Source organism: Eurypyga helias, unplaced genomic scaffold (genome assembly GCF_000690775.1).
Source record: "Eurypyga helias isolate BGI_N326 unplaced genomic scaffold, ASM69077v1 scaffold17052, whole genome shotgun sequence".
NCBI classification, from domain to species: Eukaryota; Metazoa; Chordata; class Aves; order Eurypygiformes; family Eurypygidae; genus Eurypyga; species Eurypyga helias.
The window spans coordinates 25,190-43,096 of record NW_010234219.1 but is presented as its reverse complement, the minus strand read 5'-3'; the positions used below and the strand labels follow the sequence as shown (position 1 = coordinate 43,096).

General features: G+C 47.4%; 1 protein-coding gene across 1 annotated transcript in view; it reads left to right on the top strand.

The window, feature by feature from the left end:
• NPTN (neuroplastin) overlaps positions 1 to 17,907 on the top strand; it is a gene marked incomplete at its 5' end in the record, with an annotated part of 31,857 nt that overhangs the window by 12,733 nt on the left and 1,217 nt on the right. The window contains 4 exons of the mRNA XM_010161997.1: positions 6,423 to 6,556; positions 7,634 to 7,907; positions 17,064 to 17,085; positions 17,572 to 17,645. Coding sequence (XP_010160299.1) covers positions 6,423 to 6,556; positions 7,634 to 7,907; positions 17,064 to 17,085; positions 17,572 to 17,632 — 491 coding nt within the window. The remainder of the gene's footprint in view (positions 1 to 6,422; positions 6,557 to 7,633; positions 7,908 to 17,063; positions 17,086 to 17,571; positions 17,646 to 17,907) is intronic.

The following is a 17,907-nucleotide window of genomic DNA, read 5'->3' as shown; positions in this document are numbered from 1 at the left end:
CATAAGTTAAACAGAACTTTGCAGTCTCCTTGCAGTTTTAGTGCTGTACATAAATTCATTGTGATTGGGGAGTACTCGTTTGATTTACTGCTCCTGGAAGAGCCATACAGCTATACCTGTATAGCATCACACATTTCCTTGGATGTGTCTCTGAATAATATCTGTGCTAGTTCCAAAGAATTACACAGGCTTATTTTACTTAGCAAAAGAAGGCATTCTCTGTGATTCCTGCAGTTTGGTGTAAATATTGTGCATCTTCTGCCAAAGCAGTCCTCATTCTCAAAGCAAACCCGTTTTGATACTGCTTCATGTGTGGAGATGTTACCTAATTGTTAATCAAGGCACATGTAATGCACCAGTGATGCATGACTCTTGTCTGACCATGCAGATGCCCTAATTGAATGCTTACCTGATGTGTGGCCTGTCACAGTACTTGCGGACGAGCAGTCGTACACAGATTTAATTGCTAGTCATAATTGCATTGCAGTTTTTAATTGTGGATGTATGTAAAGAAGATGGTTCTGAATACAGAAGTGCTTGTGGACCGAAATAGTCACTTTCTGACAACTTGTGAACAGCTTTAACGAATGCCTCACAGCAGATGTAATCCAGGATATACCAGTGCCATTTGCCTTTTATGTAATGTTGCCTATTTTCTTCCCGAATCTGTGTGCTGCGTAAGAAGATAAAAATGCAGGAACATGAGCATGGCTGTTCGAATCGCTAGGTGTGCTTGTATATTTAAAGCAGATTTTCTTGGTAAAGAAATTCCTGGGGCAGCACTAGTACAACAGCAGTTGAAAATGCTGAGGTTTAATGTCAATCTCAGGGAATTCCCAGAAAGGGCATGAGTCTGGCTTCCCTCGTACAGTCAGCTTTTGGGTGAAGTGTCTGGTGGATGTTCTGAGTATTTCTGCTCAGATTATCTCAGAGCTGTTTGGGGCATTGTCTGAGTGCAGCTCTAAACCTGAAACAACAGGCTGAGTAAATGCTGATATTAGGAAGATTCTGACTTTAAATAGGGCTTTTTTGACTTCATTGCGAAAGCAAAGGGTGGGAGAAGGCCAAGAGCACTGCAGGTAACCAGCTCGTGGTATATGATGTGGTGGTTGTCAGGGACTGCGACGATGGTCCTGCCAGGCACTAGCTGAGATGCAGTGTGCTTCCGTTCCCTGTCTGGAAGTAGGCTTTTTTTAATTGCTCCACTGCCACACGGTGGAAATAGCTGCAGTGCTTTTGCTGTGCTGTTGTGATCCTAGAGCCTGAAAACCTGAAGATTAAAAGGGGAAAAAAACCTCCAAACAAACAAAAAAGGCAACTCTGAAGAATTCTGCCTCTGCAGTCTTTGTGCTCTCATCAGGATCTTGGGAGGAGGACACAAGTTTGCCTTTGTTTTCTGATACTCCACCAGCCAGCGTCCAGTGCAGGAGCACCAGTGAGGACCAGATGGGATAGAACATGCCTACGGTTTTCCTCTGGCTGCCCAGAAGTAGTGCGAGCATCAAGAAAGATGTTGATGTACGTAGCATAACTGACGGAGGGTGCCTGTTCTTTCTGCCCAGCAATGGCTCCCTTCTTTGCATGCACCTGGACAGGTAGGGCTTTTTAATGCCTCCTCCTGTAGGGCCTTTCTGCCATTGTCTCATCAAGGGGATTCTCCTGACTCCCCATCCCTCACTCATTTTGCATCTCCTTCTGTCCTCCCCGGTTGCTGTTGATTTTCCCTGTAGCAAGTGCTCAGTCCAGTCCCATTCACTGCTTCTGAGGGACATAAGCGTTGTTCGAAAGTTTTATTATTCAGCTAAGTTTTGCTGAGCCTGGGGCTCTTGTTTCACATGCAATACCTGCTCTCAGTGTTCCTGTTCCGCTTGCACTCCGGCTCCAGCTCAAGCACCCTGCTGGAAAACCACTTGGAAGATCGTGGTTTCTTGACTCCTGGCTGTCTTGTGAAACTCTGCAGAGGTTTCTTAACGCCGTACCAGAAATTAATTAAGAAGTCGGGCGTTCTCGTAGCACAGGTGCATCTTAGGAGTGGTCGCAGGCACTACACAGAAAGCGCACGTTGCGTTTCCCGGTCTCGCGGTGCCGCTGGTGTCCTGGCGCTCCGCCCAGGCTATAAAGGTAGACCTGGATTAGAATTACAATGCAGAAAAAGAAATCTTCCAGAGCCATTTTAACTAGGTCACCTATAAGACATAATAGTTCCTACATGCAAGAATATTTTTAGGTGCTTTTGCCCTTGCTTTAATTTTATCTTTTTAATGGGAAAACTTGAAGGGATTTCGTGAACTGGGACATGGTTTGGAGGTGTTATGCATATTAGTTCTCCTTTTTAGTCATGCTAGGAATATATCTTGAAGACACCTGGAAATTAAGGGCTGAATAACTCCTAATCGGGCAGTGACATTGCACGCCCTGTAATAAGAGAAACCCCACCCATGTTTCAAGGCTGTGTTCAAAGCATGCTCTTCAGAAAGCACTTGCTGCAGAGTGCATTTTGTGCATATTTGGTGCTCGGAGCATAAAGGCCCAGTGTTCACTGTGGCACAAACCCCTTTCTGTTGTGATTCAGTTTAAAACTGTCAAAAGAATGATGCTCACAGAAGCTTACTCTTGTGTCAAGAATGACTAAATCTGTATTCGTTTTGATTTTTTTTTAAGTTGCAGTTAATTTAAAGTAGCCCTGCCTCTTTCTGCTCTTCCAGATGCTGTTTCAAACAAACGTCCAGTGTTTAGTTTTCCTGTTTCACAGTGTAAGAATGAAAAGCTTGCTTTCTTTTACCGGGGTATTATCTTGGTTTTGTTGATGTAGGTGCTGACGTAGCATGTTGTGCCCACGTCTCCACGGCCAACTGTCTCTGGACAGAGAATGTGGATTCTGCTGCTTAAAAGCCAAAGTGAGATCTAAATCCTTTCTGAACAAAACCTGCTTCATTCTGTGCTTTATCTGTTACTGGCACTGGAGCAGAACGGTGTAAGAAAAATCTTGGCTTGAAAAGCTCCACAGGAAAGCATCGCTCTGTTACTAAATCTGTGATTGAGGTCAGTTGCAGTGATGCTTAAATTGTCGTTTGTGCAGCAGAATGCAATTAGCCCAACAGTTTGGTAGAATAAGTTCTGGATGAATGTCTCGGCCATAGCTTGAAACTGGCTGCAGCAGATATCCTGGAATATTAATATTCCATGTAGTGCTCCCCTCAGACTGCGTACAGAAATAGCTCCTGTCCTAGAAGAGCTGGAAATGGCTGCTGCAAAACTGTGCCTGGCAAGAAGGAGGAGAATGTATTCTCGTCGCTGGTGCTCTCATTGGGATAACCTGGCGAAGATGGCCTGTTCTTAACGAAATATAATTATCCCTTGGCTGTAGCAGAACAGTAGGTCACCCTGCAGTAGAAGTTATGGTGTCCTAGAAAGCTTTTGTTCTTTCCCTCTCGGCAGCCTTAGAGACAAATTGGGCCAGCTGCAGAGCGCTGACGTACGGTACCCGTTTCCCCTGCAAGGGTCTGCTTTGACTCGCTGGCTGCTGGTAGGTGGCAGTGAAAACCAACGTGCTGACAGATGGAGACTGTGCAGCCTCAACTTTAAGCTGATGAACCCCATTTCTTCTTTTCCTAATGGAGATAATTTGCAATCACTTCTGACAGCCCTTCAGTGCCAGTTTTGGGACCGTTTCCTTGCCACCTTAGGTTTGTCTCTTGTGCTCCACTGCTGCTGGCCTTTCGTTTTCATTAGGTGGGATGCGGTCTCTGCATATCGTCCTCAAGTAAGCAAAAACCGCGGAGAGGTCGTGGGGCCCGCCTAGTTCCTGCCTAAGAGAGCGCTTTCCAGGCCTAGCAAGGAGATGACGGATGAACTTCACTTCTTGTTGAACCACCATCTTTTGGAACCGATGTTACATTCCTCTTGGAGCCTGCAGACAGTGGTTTGAAGGGACATTGCAGGTGCATACTGATGCTTAATATCCTGAAGATGTAATGCCGCACACTCAGCCCTAAAGCTGATTTATTTTCTTCAAGACCTTCAGCTTGAAAACTTAATTTCATCCAAGTATTATTCCCCCTGTAGGCACAGGTTGTATGTGTTCACTTAGCAAGTATGGAGTGTTCTTTCCTTCCCAGCTTGCTGCAGTCTCTCTACCTGGCAGCTGCTTCTTGCACAAGAGCGGAGAATTGTCATGATCCGTGTCTTCATTCAGGTCAGGTATTTGACTCCCGAAGTATTCTCATGTTTGGTGTTGCAAGGTACATTTTAGGTGTCACTTTTCTTCAAGATAAAATAAACCCTCTAGCATCTTGTTTTTACATACCATGGTTACCGTTAGCATCGTCTTGCAGCAGCTCAGCATTTTTCTGACTTCATCTGTTGGTCTTGCTGTATGGTCAGGTGTATTGAATATTGTTAGCAAAGCCATCATTTGCCTGTGTGGATACTTACAGACATGGGTCGAATACCTCCTTCACCTTCTTCCTTATGGGATGATACAATCCTAGTGTTTTTTCTTGGGTAACGAGCTCCTTTTCCGCTCCCTGCTGGAAAGGTGTTTACTTAAAAATCAGAGGAGAAAAAGGGAGCATGCTTAACATATTAAAATATTTTTAAATGGCATAACTTCCTTAAGGGTTCTACCATAAGTCCTGGAGTTAGTTTTAATTTCTGGTGGGCAATATCTCTGCTAAGGAGCTGTTCTCTGCCTCCTCTGCAGCAGCATCCAGTGTGAAGGATCTGTCGGCGTGCCAGTGCGTACTGACAGCTCTGGCTGTTGCTGAGTTGGAGCAAATCCGTTAGAAAATGCACCTAAGAATGAATAATTCAGCAAGTACGTGTTTGTTTACATGGCAAGTGGTCAGAACTTCTGCAGAGCTCATGCATGTGTTGGAAATCCTGTTGGAATTTACACAGGGTTTTTGAGAAAAGCCTGGGTTGATCAGCCTCCCCGGTGGTGTCTTTTCAGGCAAATACACACATACTAGAGGAATGCTGTAGCTGAAATATTCTTATAACCATGGGTTTTCTGTTGTTCAGAAACTTACTTTAATTCTGCCTTTAGCAACATCAGCAATCTGCGTTACTGTCCAAAAAGAATTTTGCAGGAGCAAGGCCTTGGATGCTTTCTTCATTTGAAAAGCCCTTACCTTTGAACTATGGTTATGTCTTTAGTACTTAAACTTGCCAGACGTTTTCACAACGAGTTGTAATGTAATTTTTTGAAAGAGTGGGTTCAGGTGATGTTGTCTGGTTGCACAGGATGTTCTGCTTGTTCTTGTTTGCTGCCATTGATGACAAGTGTGAAATTTGCTTAATTCTTTTAGCTTGCAGCTGCAGATGAGCCGTCGCAAACCGGTGCTCCTTCTGCGTACCGGTATGTAGGGGGGACTCTCCTTCAAGAGACCCTTGTAATAGATTCCAGTCCCTGGGGGTCTTTTCCACGAGCACTCAGCTTGGACTTTGACAGGATTAACAGATCAGCGACCTGCGATCACACAGCAGGCCACGTGTGACATAATTAGCGAGCTAGGAAGCGAATGGGCTTTAAAGGTGGTCACTACGGCACCAAAGCCATCTGCTTAAGGGAAGGTTCAGCTCGGGCAGTCCATTGATCCATCGTAATCTCTCGTGAGGTATTAGGCTGCAGCGGGCTGCTGTGGCAAACGCAGCAAACGGCAGCGATGTTATTTATAGCTAAATTAACGCAGGAGCCCCTCTGCTGATGTTCAGGGTGGTTTGCTTGTCGTTGCCCAGTTTCACCTGCAACCCTCCTTGCAAATAAGGATATTCTGTATAGGCTAAATGAGACGAGCCTGCTGGAGGGATTTTGACTTGTGCGTTACAGATACCCAGCGGTACCCAGGACAGAGCTCTCTCTAGGGGTAACAATCATAAAGTGTGACAGGTGGGAGCGTGCCTGTGGACCAAATCTAAAATCTTGCTGCAGGGAAGAATACCTTGATTCAGCTTTCAGAAATTCATGTTAAGAGAGCATCAGCTCAGAGTCCTGGCGCAATGGGCAAGTTGTAACTGGAATCTGACAGCTCTTGTTTGAAAGCTGAAGGTACTGCAGACCCGCAGGGACCTCCTGAGCGGTGGGAGACGTGGATGTTTCTCTGGTTCCAGCACCCGGGAGCATCTGAGCCATCTTAGTTTTGTAGGGTTTTGGTAGACAACTCCATTTTGATGCCGAGATTTCTCCCTTGTCTGTCAGTTCATCTGGCTACCCAAGCCTGAAGGACATTCCTGCAGATCTTCAGTTGAGATGCTGCTTGGAGAGACATGGGAATTGCTGTTATCCTTCTGTAAGGTGTGTGGGAAAGGAACAGCTTCCAGGGAACTTGTCACTTACTTTCTGTGCAGATTCTCAGAGCTTGAAATAACTCACTCTTTAATGAGCAGCTTGTAAACATCAACTGTGTTCTTTTATTTCGCAGCTATTCCTGACATCACTGGCCACAAGCGAAGCGAAAACAAAAATGAGGGGCAGGAGGCACTCATGTACTGCAAATCTGTGGGCTTCCCACATCCTGAGTGGGTGTGGCGCAAGAAGGTCAATGGAATATTTGAGGTAAGAAAACTGGGGTGTCAGGCGTGTATTAACCTGCCAAAGCCCAGAGTAAGGAAGGAAACAAGCACCTTGGGTTTAGGGATAGGTATTATTGAGGATGCCTTGCGACTTCTCCAATTGCAGTTCCTCTAAAGCCTGATACATGAGTGAGTGAAGCTGAATTTTTTACAGCAGCAGTGAGTATGAAATGGTTATTAATATTGCTGCTGTGCGAACAGAGCTGCTCATTGCGCTGCTGCTGGGCAGAGTGATGAACTATCCAGAAAGATATGATGTTTGGTGGTATTTGCTATAAATTGCAAAATGTGAGCTATGAAATGTGATTTTTAAAAATGCATTTGGTTATAAATTTCTGAAACTGTTTTCTGGTTTTACTGTTTGAGCTCACAAGACTTAATATGAGGACATGGCAGTGACACTTCTTAGGGTTTAAGTGGTCGTATTTTTTCTGTGTGACTGATCTAGTGGGCAAAAAACCTTGACCAGCAATTGAAAGAGCAGAAGAGAACCTGGAGGTTGCTAAATCCTCAGCCCACCTATTTTTTACGTTGTTGTATGACCTGCGAGAGGCAGCCATTTGATTGATAGAGGGGAAAAAATGTAAAGCAAGTGATAGCTTTTCTTTTTTCCTCCCTGCACATTGAAACCATTTTGTCCTCTGGTAGGGAGTGTGTCCTCTCTTCTGTTATTTCTACTCTGTTTAGGTCGACCTGTTTCATCTTGCTGCTGGTTAACTGGTGAGTGGAGTCGCAGCAGTTTCTCTTGAGGCAGAAGGCTGAGAACATGGTAGCTTAGTTGGTCACAAGCACTGGCATATTTCATGGCAGATTGTGTTGAAGTAGGATAAAAATACACCTTGCCAGTCAAGGTGGGAGTTTGTCTTGTTTTGAAGCACCGCCCACTTGAGTGAGGGGTACGAACAAACGCTGACCGGGGGTTTTTCTGTTGTGTTAAGGAGCCAGGCCCTTTGAAGAATCCCTCAAATCTCTTTGAGTTTCCATGACAGAGAAATGAAAAGGCACCAAAACTTACTAAAGCTCTTGCTCTTTTCCATTTCCACCTTTCTCCTTTTACCAGGACATCAACAACTCCTCCGGCAGGTTCTTCATTTCAAATAAAGACAACTACACTGAGCTCAGCATCACAAACCTACAGATAAACGAGGATCCTGGCGAGTACCAGTGCAACGCAACCAACCAGGTTGGCTCTGTCACGGTCACAACCATCCTTCGTGTCCGCAGCCACCTGGCTCCTCTCTGGCCCTTTTTGGGGATCTTGGCAGAAATCGTTATCCTCGTGGTCATCATAGTTGTTTATGAGAAAAGGAAGCGGCCGGATGAAGTCCCAGACGGTAAGTGTGCTCAAAGCCACTTGTAAGGAGGGGGAAGGAATAAACAGCAAGGCAAACTTGTGGAAGCAGAAGAGTGGAGCTTTGTGGCAGGAAGGATCAGCAGCGCAGGTCATTCAGCTCCGAGCGCTTTGCTTTCTCATCTGTTCACTCTCCAGACATTAAGCCCAGCAAACGCAGGGGGTCCAAGTGCTGTGCAGAGTCCTAACGCTGGATTTCCCCAAGATCTCAGACTATGGAGTGGGAGGGTGGTTATTTCATTATCCTTAAAGCTTTTCTTACATGAGGTGGGTCTAGCACTCCCGTCTCTTTCCTGCTGTGTGAGCCCTGAGAAATCCTGCACGTCAGCCCTAAGGAGCGTAGAGCAGCACAAGGGGAGAGCTGGAAATGCTCTAATCCCTGACGGCACTCCCTCGTCCGTGTGGCATCCGGATTGGACACTGGGCAGGTTTTGTAAGGAAACCTTGCACTTAAGGGGATTGGGACCGCAGAGATGCTTCAGAAACAAAACATGTCTTCAGCGTTAAAAGGGTGGGTGTAGGGCTCTTGTTTTGGGCTGTAACTGAATTTGTATTAAGTAATGCTCTGGAAAGTATATCCAATTGTAATAGCCACTGAGTTATATTTTCTAAAGATTGGATATTTATTATCAAGTTTGATGGTAGCACTAATTAGTTACTGTGTTTGGTATACAAAAAAGTAGTATCTGTTCTATCTTTGAGCTTCTCCCACATGCCTTCCTCTATTAAAGATGGGGGAAGGGGCAGTGTGAGGCTAAAACGAAAGAACCACATGGGGAGCCAAGCTTACTACAGTGTTTATCCCGAAAAACTGTCCAAGGAATCCTTGTCAGAAGCAGCTGGCATGCCATCGTGCTGTAGGAACACGACGCGTCCCAGTTAACGGAGCAGGCGCTTTAGAGTGCGTGGAGGGCAACGTGCTGAATCCGCACGGGAAGCGCGGAATCGTCGGTGTCTTCCTGGGTTGGACGTGCCCTCTGGCATGGTGCTAACTTCCCAAGGCAGCTCTGCTGCAGCTTGTGCAGCAGTGACGACTTGTCGAGCTGCACAAGGGATCCGTGACACCACAGCATGATGTTTGCCTTTTGGGATGAAAATGGGGGTGCAGAAACACTGACCTGCTTGTGAAGTTGGGGCAAAACCACCTTCACGGTTCTGGAGTTTGTTCCAGAGAACAGGCAAAAAAAGTAACCTTATAGAACATACAATAGATGTTAATACAGTGGGAGTGGCTGAGGCTTGGATCGCTTCGGTAGCAGATCAGAACTGTGTTCGATAGTGCATACCTAGAGGAAACCAGCTTTTGATCTTAACCACTTGAACAGCAGTTAGTAACTGCTTAGAGCATGCTTCGGGACTGTTGTAGGTGTGTATCCACCAAACTGAAACTGGGTAGTGCATGTTCCTCTGCATTACTAACACCTTCACAGTTCCTAAAGGAATTACACTGCCAGCAGTTTGTCCTCAAAGTGGCTCTCAACCAGCCCAGAAAACTTCCAAAAAAGGCCATGTAGATGTTCCCTTGCACTTTCCCCATGCGGGTGTCACGTTGGCCTAACCGGTGTCTGCACGCCCAGAGAGCATCTCGCCTCTGTGTTGGTGACTCCTCATAGTTCCCTGCATTTCAGACTTCCTTCTGGTGAAGTTTCCTGAGGACAGAAACAAGGTATTGGTGGCTGTAATTTGATCTGGAAGTGCTCGTTGCAAGCAGCATCGGATGGACTTAGTCCGGTAGAAATCGGCTTTGCCTTGACCGGATCGCAGTGCAACCACCATGTTTGTGTGACTAAGCACACGTTGGAGGTGAAGAGTTTGCTACCTGTTGGTTTCAAAAGCTGAAGTTTTCCTGGCTGGTCCGACTGCCCTTACGATGCCTGCGGGATCCAGGCTCATCATCTCTGATGGAAGCGTCAAAGATGATGACCCGAGTAACTGAGGTTACCAGGTTTGCTTGCGCAGTTGCAGCTGTTGTTTCAAAGGCAGCTAAGGGCGAGTTCTGGAGAGTGATGTGCCTCCGTGGTGGACAGAAGCTTGCTGTCTGCTTCCTTGGAGGACAAAGTCCGTATCTCAGTGTGCGTTAGGTTTGCCTGGATGAAGACACAATCGGCATAAGACCTCACCTAAAGGCTGACTTGAGCCCTGCGCTCCCTTGGGTACCCTTGCATTTTCTGTGATGGCATTTGAAGCTTTCTATGAGACCGTGGTGGGAAACACCCCATAAGCAGGGACACTTCACAAATGCATACGTGAGAAATCATTGATAGGCTGCTGATTTCCACACTGGGATGTTTTACTTAGGTTATTCTTAATTTTGTTGTTTTAAATACATTGTTAGGAAATGCCAAAGTTAATGTTTTAATGCAGTGGCATGCTTATCGTTTGGAATTGAAGCTCTCTGCTTCCAAAATTGTACATCCACCTCGGCATGCTGCAGTGAGCTGTAGTGGGTAACATCAATGAGCTGAGCCAGCAACTCCTGCAGATATTAGTCTAAACACCATGTTACATAATATTATTTGGCAACGGCCGTGATCTCTCTCAACTGTCAGCTGGTTTTCCAAAATTTTTAGTGTTGTTTTTGATGTGTTCAGCTTTAAGGTCAGGGGTTGTGGTTGTGGCAGATCTGCATACGAAGCTGCTGCAGCAAGGATTGAGCTCTTAACAGGGCCAAAACCTGGTAGCCTCATCAGCAGAATAACCTCAGTAATGGCCCTTTCCCCCCCCAGAATCCTCTGATTACTGTCTGTCCTGTGGAGAGGATCTCAGGAGTGAGGATTTCTGCACAGACCTAGTGCAAAGATGACAGGATTTCTGAAAGTTTTGTAGAGAAATAGTGATGGTAAATGTGGTGACTTTCCCTGTATACTGAACATTCAAAATCTTGCTGGTGCTGAAGAAACTGTTAAATCCAGAGTCTGGAAATACACCTGCAGCCCGTGCAGAGCCCGGCTGCAAACGGGGCAGGATGAAGTGCCCTTGAGCTGCATTTGTCTCGGGTCCGGCTGCGAGATGCTGATGCCCACGCTGAGCGCTCGCCCCTTGCAGGACCCAGGTGCCGCGGTTTCCAGGGCCGGCTCAGTTAAACCTCTGGAAGTTAGGGGCAGCACTTCCATGTGCTCTGTTCATCCCCTCGGGCGAAACCAGCCCGAGCTGGAAGCTGGAGCAGGATTGCTCCAGACTCCGCTAGTAACAGGCATGCTTAATTGGAGCCCTTTTACCTTTCCCAGCTGTCGCAGCCTGCCTTCTCTGAGGTGCTGCCTGCAAGATGCTGCTCGTCTTGCTGCTCTTTAGGAACTGTATTGAAGTATTTGGCATTTCCACATCTCCAAAGAATCCTCCAGTTCAGCGTAGCGTAAGGTAGTGAGGCAGCATGTCCTGAGGGTGCCCCCACTCCACCCTGACTGACAGAACTGCTTTCTGGAGGAGTACCATGTTTCTCAGATGAACCTCAGATGCATTTGACAAACCAGATCAGTAACTTCAGTGTATACACACGCTGAGGATAGAAGAATTTCATAGGAAAGTGAGTGCTCTTACAGCTGTGTCAGCCTAAAAAGGAATAAAAAAAGCCAGGCCTGAGGGCTGTACTTTCGTGGTGAGTCCAAACAAAGAAGTGCGAAAAAGAGCTTTTGGTAAGTGGTGCTGACCAGAAGCCCCCAGCTGCTCATGGGGGATGTGACTGTTTGGAGAGAAACACTATCTCTGTCCTGTCTGGGATGCTTTCCAGCGTGCTTGGGAACTCCACCTGGCCAGCCAAAATAAAGCTAATTGAATTAATTAATTCCTTTCTCTCATGTCCATGTTCCACACCTGCCTTAACATGCCAGTGACCTCACCTCCCGGCAGGTGGGTAGAGTGACAGATAACCTGGATAGATCGGGAGCAGTTCTACTCCATTTACCATTGAGTGAGGCCACTTAGGTTTCAGCATTGGAGGGAAAAAGGGCTGTGTGTTAGGAGGTGCTTTCCCATGTATTTGCTGGCCTTAGGAATGGCGTTACCTCCGTCTGGCAGCACTGCCGTGCTGGAAGAGCGAGGACACTCCTTTAACTTTGGCATTTCCTGACTGCTGGTTTGGTTTTTTTTGCATGGACCTTGCCTTTTTCTCTTCAGTTGAGTTGCTTTTTTTATGCCCCGGAAGAGGGCTGCTCAGTAGCTCTTTGCTGATAGTTCTTCCTTCACGTCGTTTATTTTTCCTCCTGCTGCAGTGTAGCAGAAAAAGCAGCTCTGCAGGAAGGGAGGGCAGATTGTGTTCAATTCCTGCATCCTTTCCAGATGAGAGTTTTGCCTGGCTTTATGCATGGTAAAGCAACGGACGACTCTCCTCTTGCGGAGAGCGGCGAGGTTTTGTAAAATCAAGGGCGGGTGAAGAACGTGCAGCTTCGGGAGGCGTTTGGCGATGAAAGCTGCATGAGCGTGGCACGTCAGGCCCGAGATGCTGGCACGTCACTTTCAGCTGCTGCATTTTGCTCAGGACGCAAGCTGCTTGGACTCCTTGACAGTAAAAGGAAGCAAATAGCTTTTCACTCCTCTGTGGTGTAGCTTTAAGCTGCTTATTTCTGACAGACGTAGCTATCAGCCATTGTGACCTGGATGTGGTACATCAAAGATTCCTAAAGAAAGTGTTTTCTGTTGTTGTTGGATCAAATAGCCTACAATTAGCAAAGACCCTGGTTTAAAGGGTGTGTTCTGGGGTAAGTAGAAAGTAAAAAGGTCTTTGGCTGCATTCCCCCAGGGGAACGTGAACAGTTTTACTTTAAAATCCATGTTCTACACTTGGTTAGCGCAAAGCCGCCAGGTGACTGGGTTATAACATGTCCTTTCTCGTTCTTCCCTTCTCATTTCTCAGCGTAACACAAAGACTTCCCATAAATGTTCTTCTGCTCCGGCTCTGCAGAAGCTCCATCCATATCCCCACATTCTTTCTAATACTCACTTTTTTTTTCCCTTGACTTTCCCTGTTCCTGCTGTTACTGTAAGTAATTTAAAGAACAAAATGTTTTCACTGAAATGGTTTTACTTTGTCACGAGTTAATTTGGGGGTTTTCTTTTCCTATTACCCTCACCTTTCTCTTCCACGCTTAAAGTTCATCAGGGGGTGGAAACTGAGACAGGCACGCTGCAAGACGGCGTAGCTGTCGGCTACACCTGACAGCGAGCGTCGTCGTGTCACGGGGGTGACGGAATGGCCTGGCTCCTCTGGGCCTTCGCCTCCTCCTTCCTTAGCTGCTATTCTAGGGTCAGAATTCCTCCAGCCTAATGTAAGTAATCTTGGCCAGAGAGTCTCCGTTGCCGATACGCTTGTGCCTTCATTCCGTTTCAGAGCAACGCTTTATTTATATTGGTTTGCTTTATGGAGCAAGACCACTCACCGCCTCTTCCCCCCTCCCTCCAAAACACTCCCCTTAACGAAGGCAAAGAGAGGAGCATGACTCCAAACCCGCTGTGAATCGAGGTGGTCGATGCCGCCCCTGAATCTTCGCGCGCAACCGCAGCCCTCCGGGGTTGGTAGGGGTTGTGACGCTGGCGGCCCTGCGAGCAGCCACCCTGGGAGAAAGCGTCACGGTCCTGCGTGGCCGTGGACTGCTTGGAGTGCTCCATGTGGAGCCTTCCCGAAGATTTACAAGAACTGGGAAACTCAGAAAAACATTAACATTTTTCCAATTTGGGCAAACACATCTAAATTCTTACAAACGTTGTTCTCCATAGTTTTCAAGCTACTGTCAAATTTTCTCGTCCCAGAAAAGACAATTTTAAGCTGGCTTTGCGAAGCGGAAGTTCCCCGGTGGTCTCTGTGGCAGTTCCCACAAACTGCCCTGCGCACCGTGGAAGCTGTACCACGGGATCCCGAAGCCGCCGCAGACGCTGGCTTTCTTTCCCCCCGGGGCCCGTGAACGGAAACGGAACACGGTGTTCGCCTGCTCGGGTGTGCGTTTCGGCAATGCTCCGGCTTGCTGGCCATCTGCAGAGGCAGCTCCGAGGGTTGCCACGGGCCAGCGGAAGGGAGAACCGTTGCTGAAGCCGCCGGTCTCCCCTCCTCTCTCTGGGTTTCTGCGCAAGTGTTAGCACAGGCGGCAGCGTAGAGCTCCTCCGGGTGCGAAAATGTCAGTCTCGGTGGTGGAAGTACCCGTTAGTGTTTCATTTGTGACTTCCGCCAGTAGTAAGAGGCTACACAAGATCAATTTGGTATTAAAAATAATGGCTGTAATCTGCCAGAGGAGGTAAAAGTGACCAAGTAACACCTAAAATGCCGTATGAATTAAGGCTGAAAGCGAAGGGGGAGGCACAAACACCGCCCCCTCCTCAGACTGCCAAAGCACGAGTTATGTTCCCAGGCAGTTCGCGCAGGTGGAAGGGCTCAAGCGAATCCTCCGTCATCCTCTTGCAATTTTAATGTCCAGATACGTTTGCCGGGGAGGATTGGTTACACGTGTCACACGATGCGCTGGAGATGGCAGCGGTGTAACCAACCTTTCCGGTCAGGAACGGGCTGTTGGAGGCCCACAGGAAGCAGATAAGCACCGTACCCACCAGAAACCTTGGCTGGTTGGGGCTGGTTTATTCTTGTGTTGTGTAAACAACGGGGTTTTGGAGCCTGCAGATTCCCTCTGAATTCAAAAGCAAATTCCTGCAAAAGGAGGGGGTTCGTGTGGTCAATTACAAAATTACAGCTCTCCTGGCAACGTTTTGGGAGCGGAATGGAATGAAGCAGCGTACTGGGAGGAGGATGTTCTCTGGGGCTGTAGGTTTCACGTGCTAGCAGAGACAATCGGTTGCTAGAGCAGGTCTTCTGGCATAAAGGTTTTGAGTTATATTGATATTTGTCGGTTACTATGACTTCTTTTTTTTTTTTTCCCCCTTCAATTGCATCATACCCTTAAAAAAAATGGTGGTAAGTGAGAGATCTGCATGCTTTGGAGTTTGTTTAATCTCCGCTTCAGTCTATACAACGCACAAGTCATGACGTTAACACTTTTCCTTAAAACTTCTTCATTCACGTTCACAACTAATTTGGATTTCAGTTTGCTGTTTTTAATCTTTATTTAGTCTAATTTTGTACTTATTTTTCTGTTGTTCTGTTGCCCCCTGATTTCGCTGAGGTTTCGGTCTTTGTCTGTACTGTTCGGGGATGCTTTTCCGGCAGTTAAACGGCTGAGCAGGATGGGAGCGCCCAGAGACCTTGTCCTCGGTCTCTTTATCTCCGCTGAGGTTCTAGATGGGGAACGGGCGCGAGGTGGTGTTCCACCAGGTGATGAGTATTCCAGTAGGGACGTTGGATCTTTGCTGGGAAGAGACCTTGATAAACGTGAAGCTTTTTTTTTTCACCTGTTAAACGCACAAAACTACTTACCTGAAATAGGCACCTAAATATTTTGGCGGAGAAGGAACAAAGGTTATTTTATAGCGAGAGGGAGCTTGTATCTTAACGGCACAGTGTGAGATTTCTGAAGTCCAGTAAAACAAACTCTCAAAGATACCGATGGTGCTTGTTAGAAAGCCGAGAGAAGCGAGTCCTGACGCCGATCTGGGGCTGGGGGCACTGAGGGCTTGCTCGCTGTCCGAGGCTCTTCCCAGCCGGCGTGCGGAGCGCAGCCTGCCCTCAGATCTTTTGTGAACCAAAAGATGCCTGTGGAGGAGAGTTGTAGAGCTGCTGTACTGTGCTTTGTGTTTCAGTACCTGATGTGTCTCTGTATATCTCCACCGTATATACAACAGCACATTGATGTCTGGTTGTCCTGACTAGTCCTAGTTCTCTCTGTACCTTGTCCGATAGTGTACTGTTGCTGGTAATGGACTTCTGTGGACACTGGCGTGTCGCTAGTCTGTTATTTTGGCTGTAAAGCTCTTGGTTTGTGGTTAGTTCTTTATTTTTTTGAAATATTTTTTTTGTTCCGGTCACTGTCTGTGCTAGCGGTGGCTTTGCCTATCCGTTGCCTTGGAGGTACAGGTGGAGTAATGTCCCCTCTGCCCGACATTACTCCCAGCGTGTGCTCATGCGGATGCCTACACTGTTAAGACTGTAATTTCCATAACTGCTTCATGTGCACTAAGCACCCTTGTGGAATCCTGCTGAGAGTTTCTTAAAGACTTCAGTGAAAAAACCCCTCTAGCACGGGGTAGGAACGGCAACTGTTGAGTGCCAAAAACAGCAGGCCCTGAATTGCCCCCCCCCCAAAATACTTCCACAGGAGCGTTAACTTTCTGCATTGGTTTTGTACTGCCGTTTAAATGCACGTCTGTCTTCCGTACTGCAGCCTGGGGGCAAAGTAAGGTCCTTTCTAATTAAACAAAAATGTTCAATTGGTCATGAAAGAGCTAATGCGAAACATTACTCATTGGCAGATCTTTTTCCAATTCTTAAAAGCGTGTTTTTGCCAAGAGACACAGGCAGAACAATGCTGTCAGTCCTCTGTAGCTGAAGTCTGTTGTGCCTGGAGGTATTACAACACCCCTGACCTTTCCTGTGTGTTGAGCCCTGCGCTCTGTCGGCTGCAGGCACGATGCCTGCCGCTCTCCACGGACTGCGTTGGGATACTCCAGTCGAGCATTGCACCTTCAACCTCCTCCCAACCTGGTCCCTTCTAATTAGACATTGAGCAAAATGGAAGATGTCGAGGTTGTATCATCCCTGGGGGAGGATGAGCACGTGGTGTATACACCCTGTTGTGTATATAACCACCCATCAGCAGTCGAAGAATGGCTTAAAAATGCGTATCTGTATCTTAAACCCAACCAAACAAACCCCCAACTATGCAAGAAAACAACCAGCAGGATTTTACAACTGAAATGTTGGTTTGTCTTCTCATCTATTTTTTACGAGATTGAACCACTGGAACTTGGGGACAAGATGAGCCTGACCATATTGCAACAATCTGTCCGCTACAGTTGCAGTTCTTCATGACGAGCATTCAAAGTGTTAACTAAAACCATTGAAGCCACATACCTGCCATTAAACCTTGAATCCAGAAAAATAACTCCATGAATCTTTGCACTACCCAGTGGAATGGCCTTTAATGCTGTAGATAGGTCGGTTTGCTGTTTGCAGTTCAGCCGGTGTCATGGTGCAGAGACTGACTCCTCTCTTTTTTTCTTTCCCCTCCTTGTCTTTCCCTGGACCGCGTCGGAATTCTTGCTGCAGATGATGAACCAGCTGGGCCAATGTAAGTGCACTTTAAGGAAGAAAATACCATTGAGCTTAACGCGAGGGTTTGTGGGAGCTTAGCGAGGCCGTTGTCAGGGGTGACACTGCTGGCGGTTAGGGAGCCTGTGGTGTGGTTTGGTAGCGTTGGGATCAAGTGGTCTCGGCAAGGTGAGGGCGTTGGGAACAAGTCCTCGGGCTGGAGAGGTGCGGTCTGCCCACTGCCCGGCGCGGCAGGTTTGGTGCGGGCCGCTGTTAACAGGTCCCTTAAGCTACAGGCGAAGGGCGAGGGGAAGGAGGTTTGGCTGCGGAGAGGAAGCAGAACGGCAGGTACAGGAGGTGAATTGTGCTGGGCAAGAAGGTGGCAACGTTCGGTTTAAAAGCCGTGTTGTCCCGCGCCACTTAGGAGGAGGAGGAGGAACAAAACGCAGTTGAACTCGGTACGTACAAAGGTGTTTTCCTACAGCTGTCACTAATTTTGGTGCCTTTTTTTTTTTAATTCCCCCAGGAAAACCAATTCTACAAACAACCATAAAGATAAAAACTTACGCCAGAGAAACACAAATTAAAAATGCTTATCGTGTAAGTATGGCTCTCGCACGTCTCAGAAACGGTCGGGCCGTGTCCTCCTTTTCCTCTGGAGGTTGGGGTGCCTGAGCATTGCTCCGCGTGTGAACGTGTTCCCAGCTGCGCAGAGGGCGGCGCTGGCCCTTCTGCCCGGCTTCGGGAGCGCTGGGGGAAACACGCAGGCAGGCTCCTGACCCGGTAGCTGTCAGACTCTACGCAGTCGCTACTACTGCTGATTAAAAAAACCCCAAACCCACCCTCAGTCGGTCTGACAATC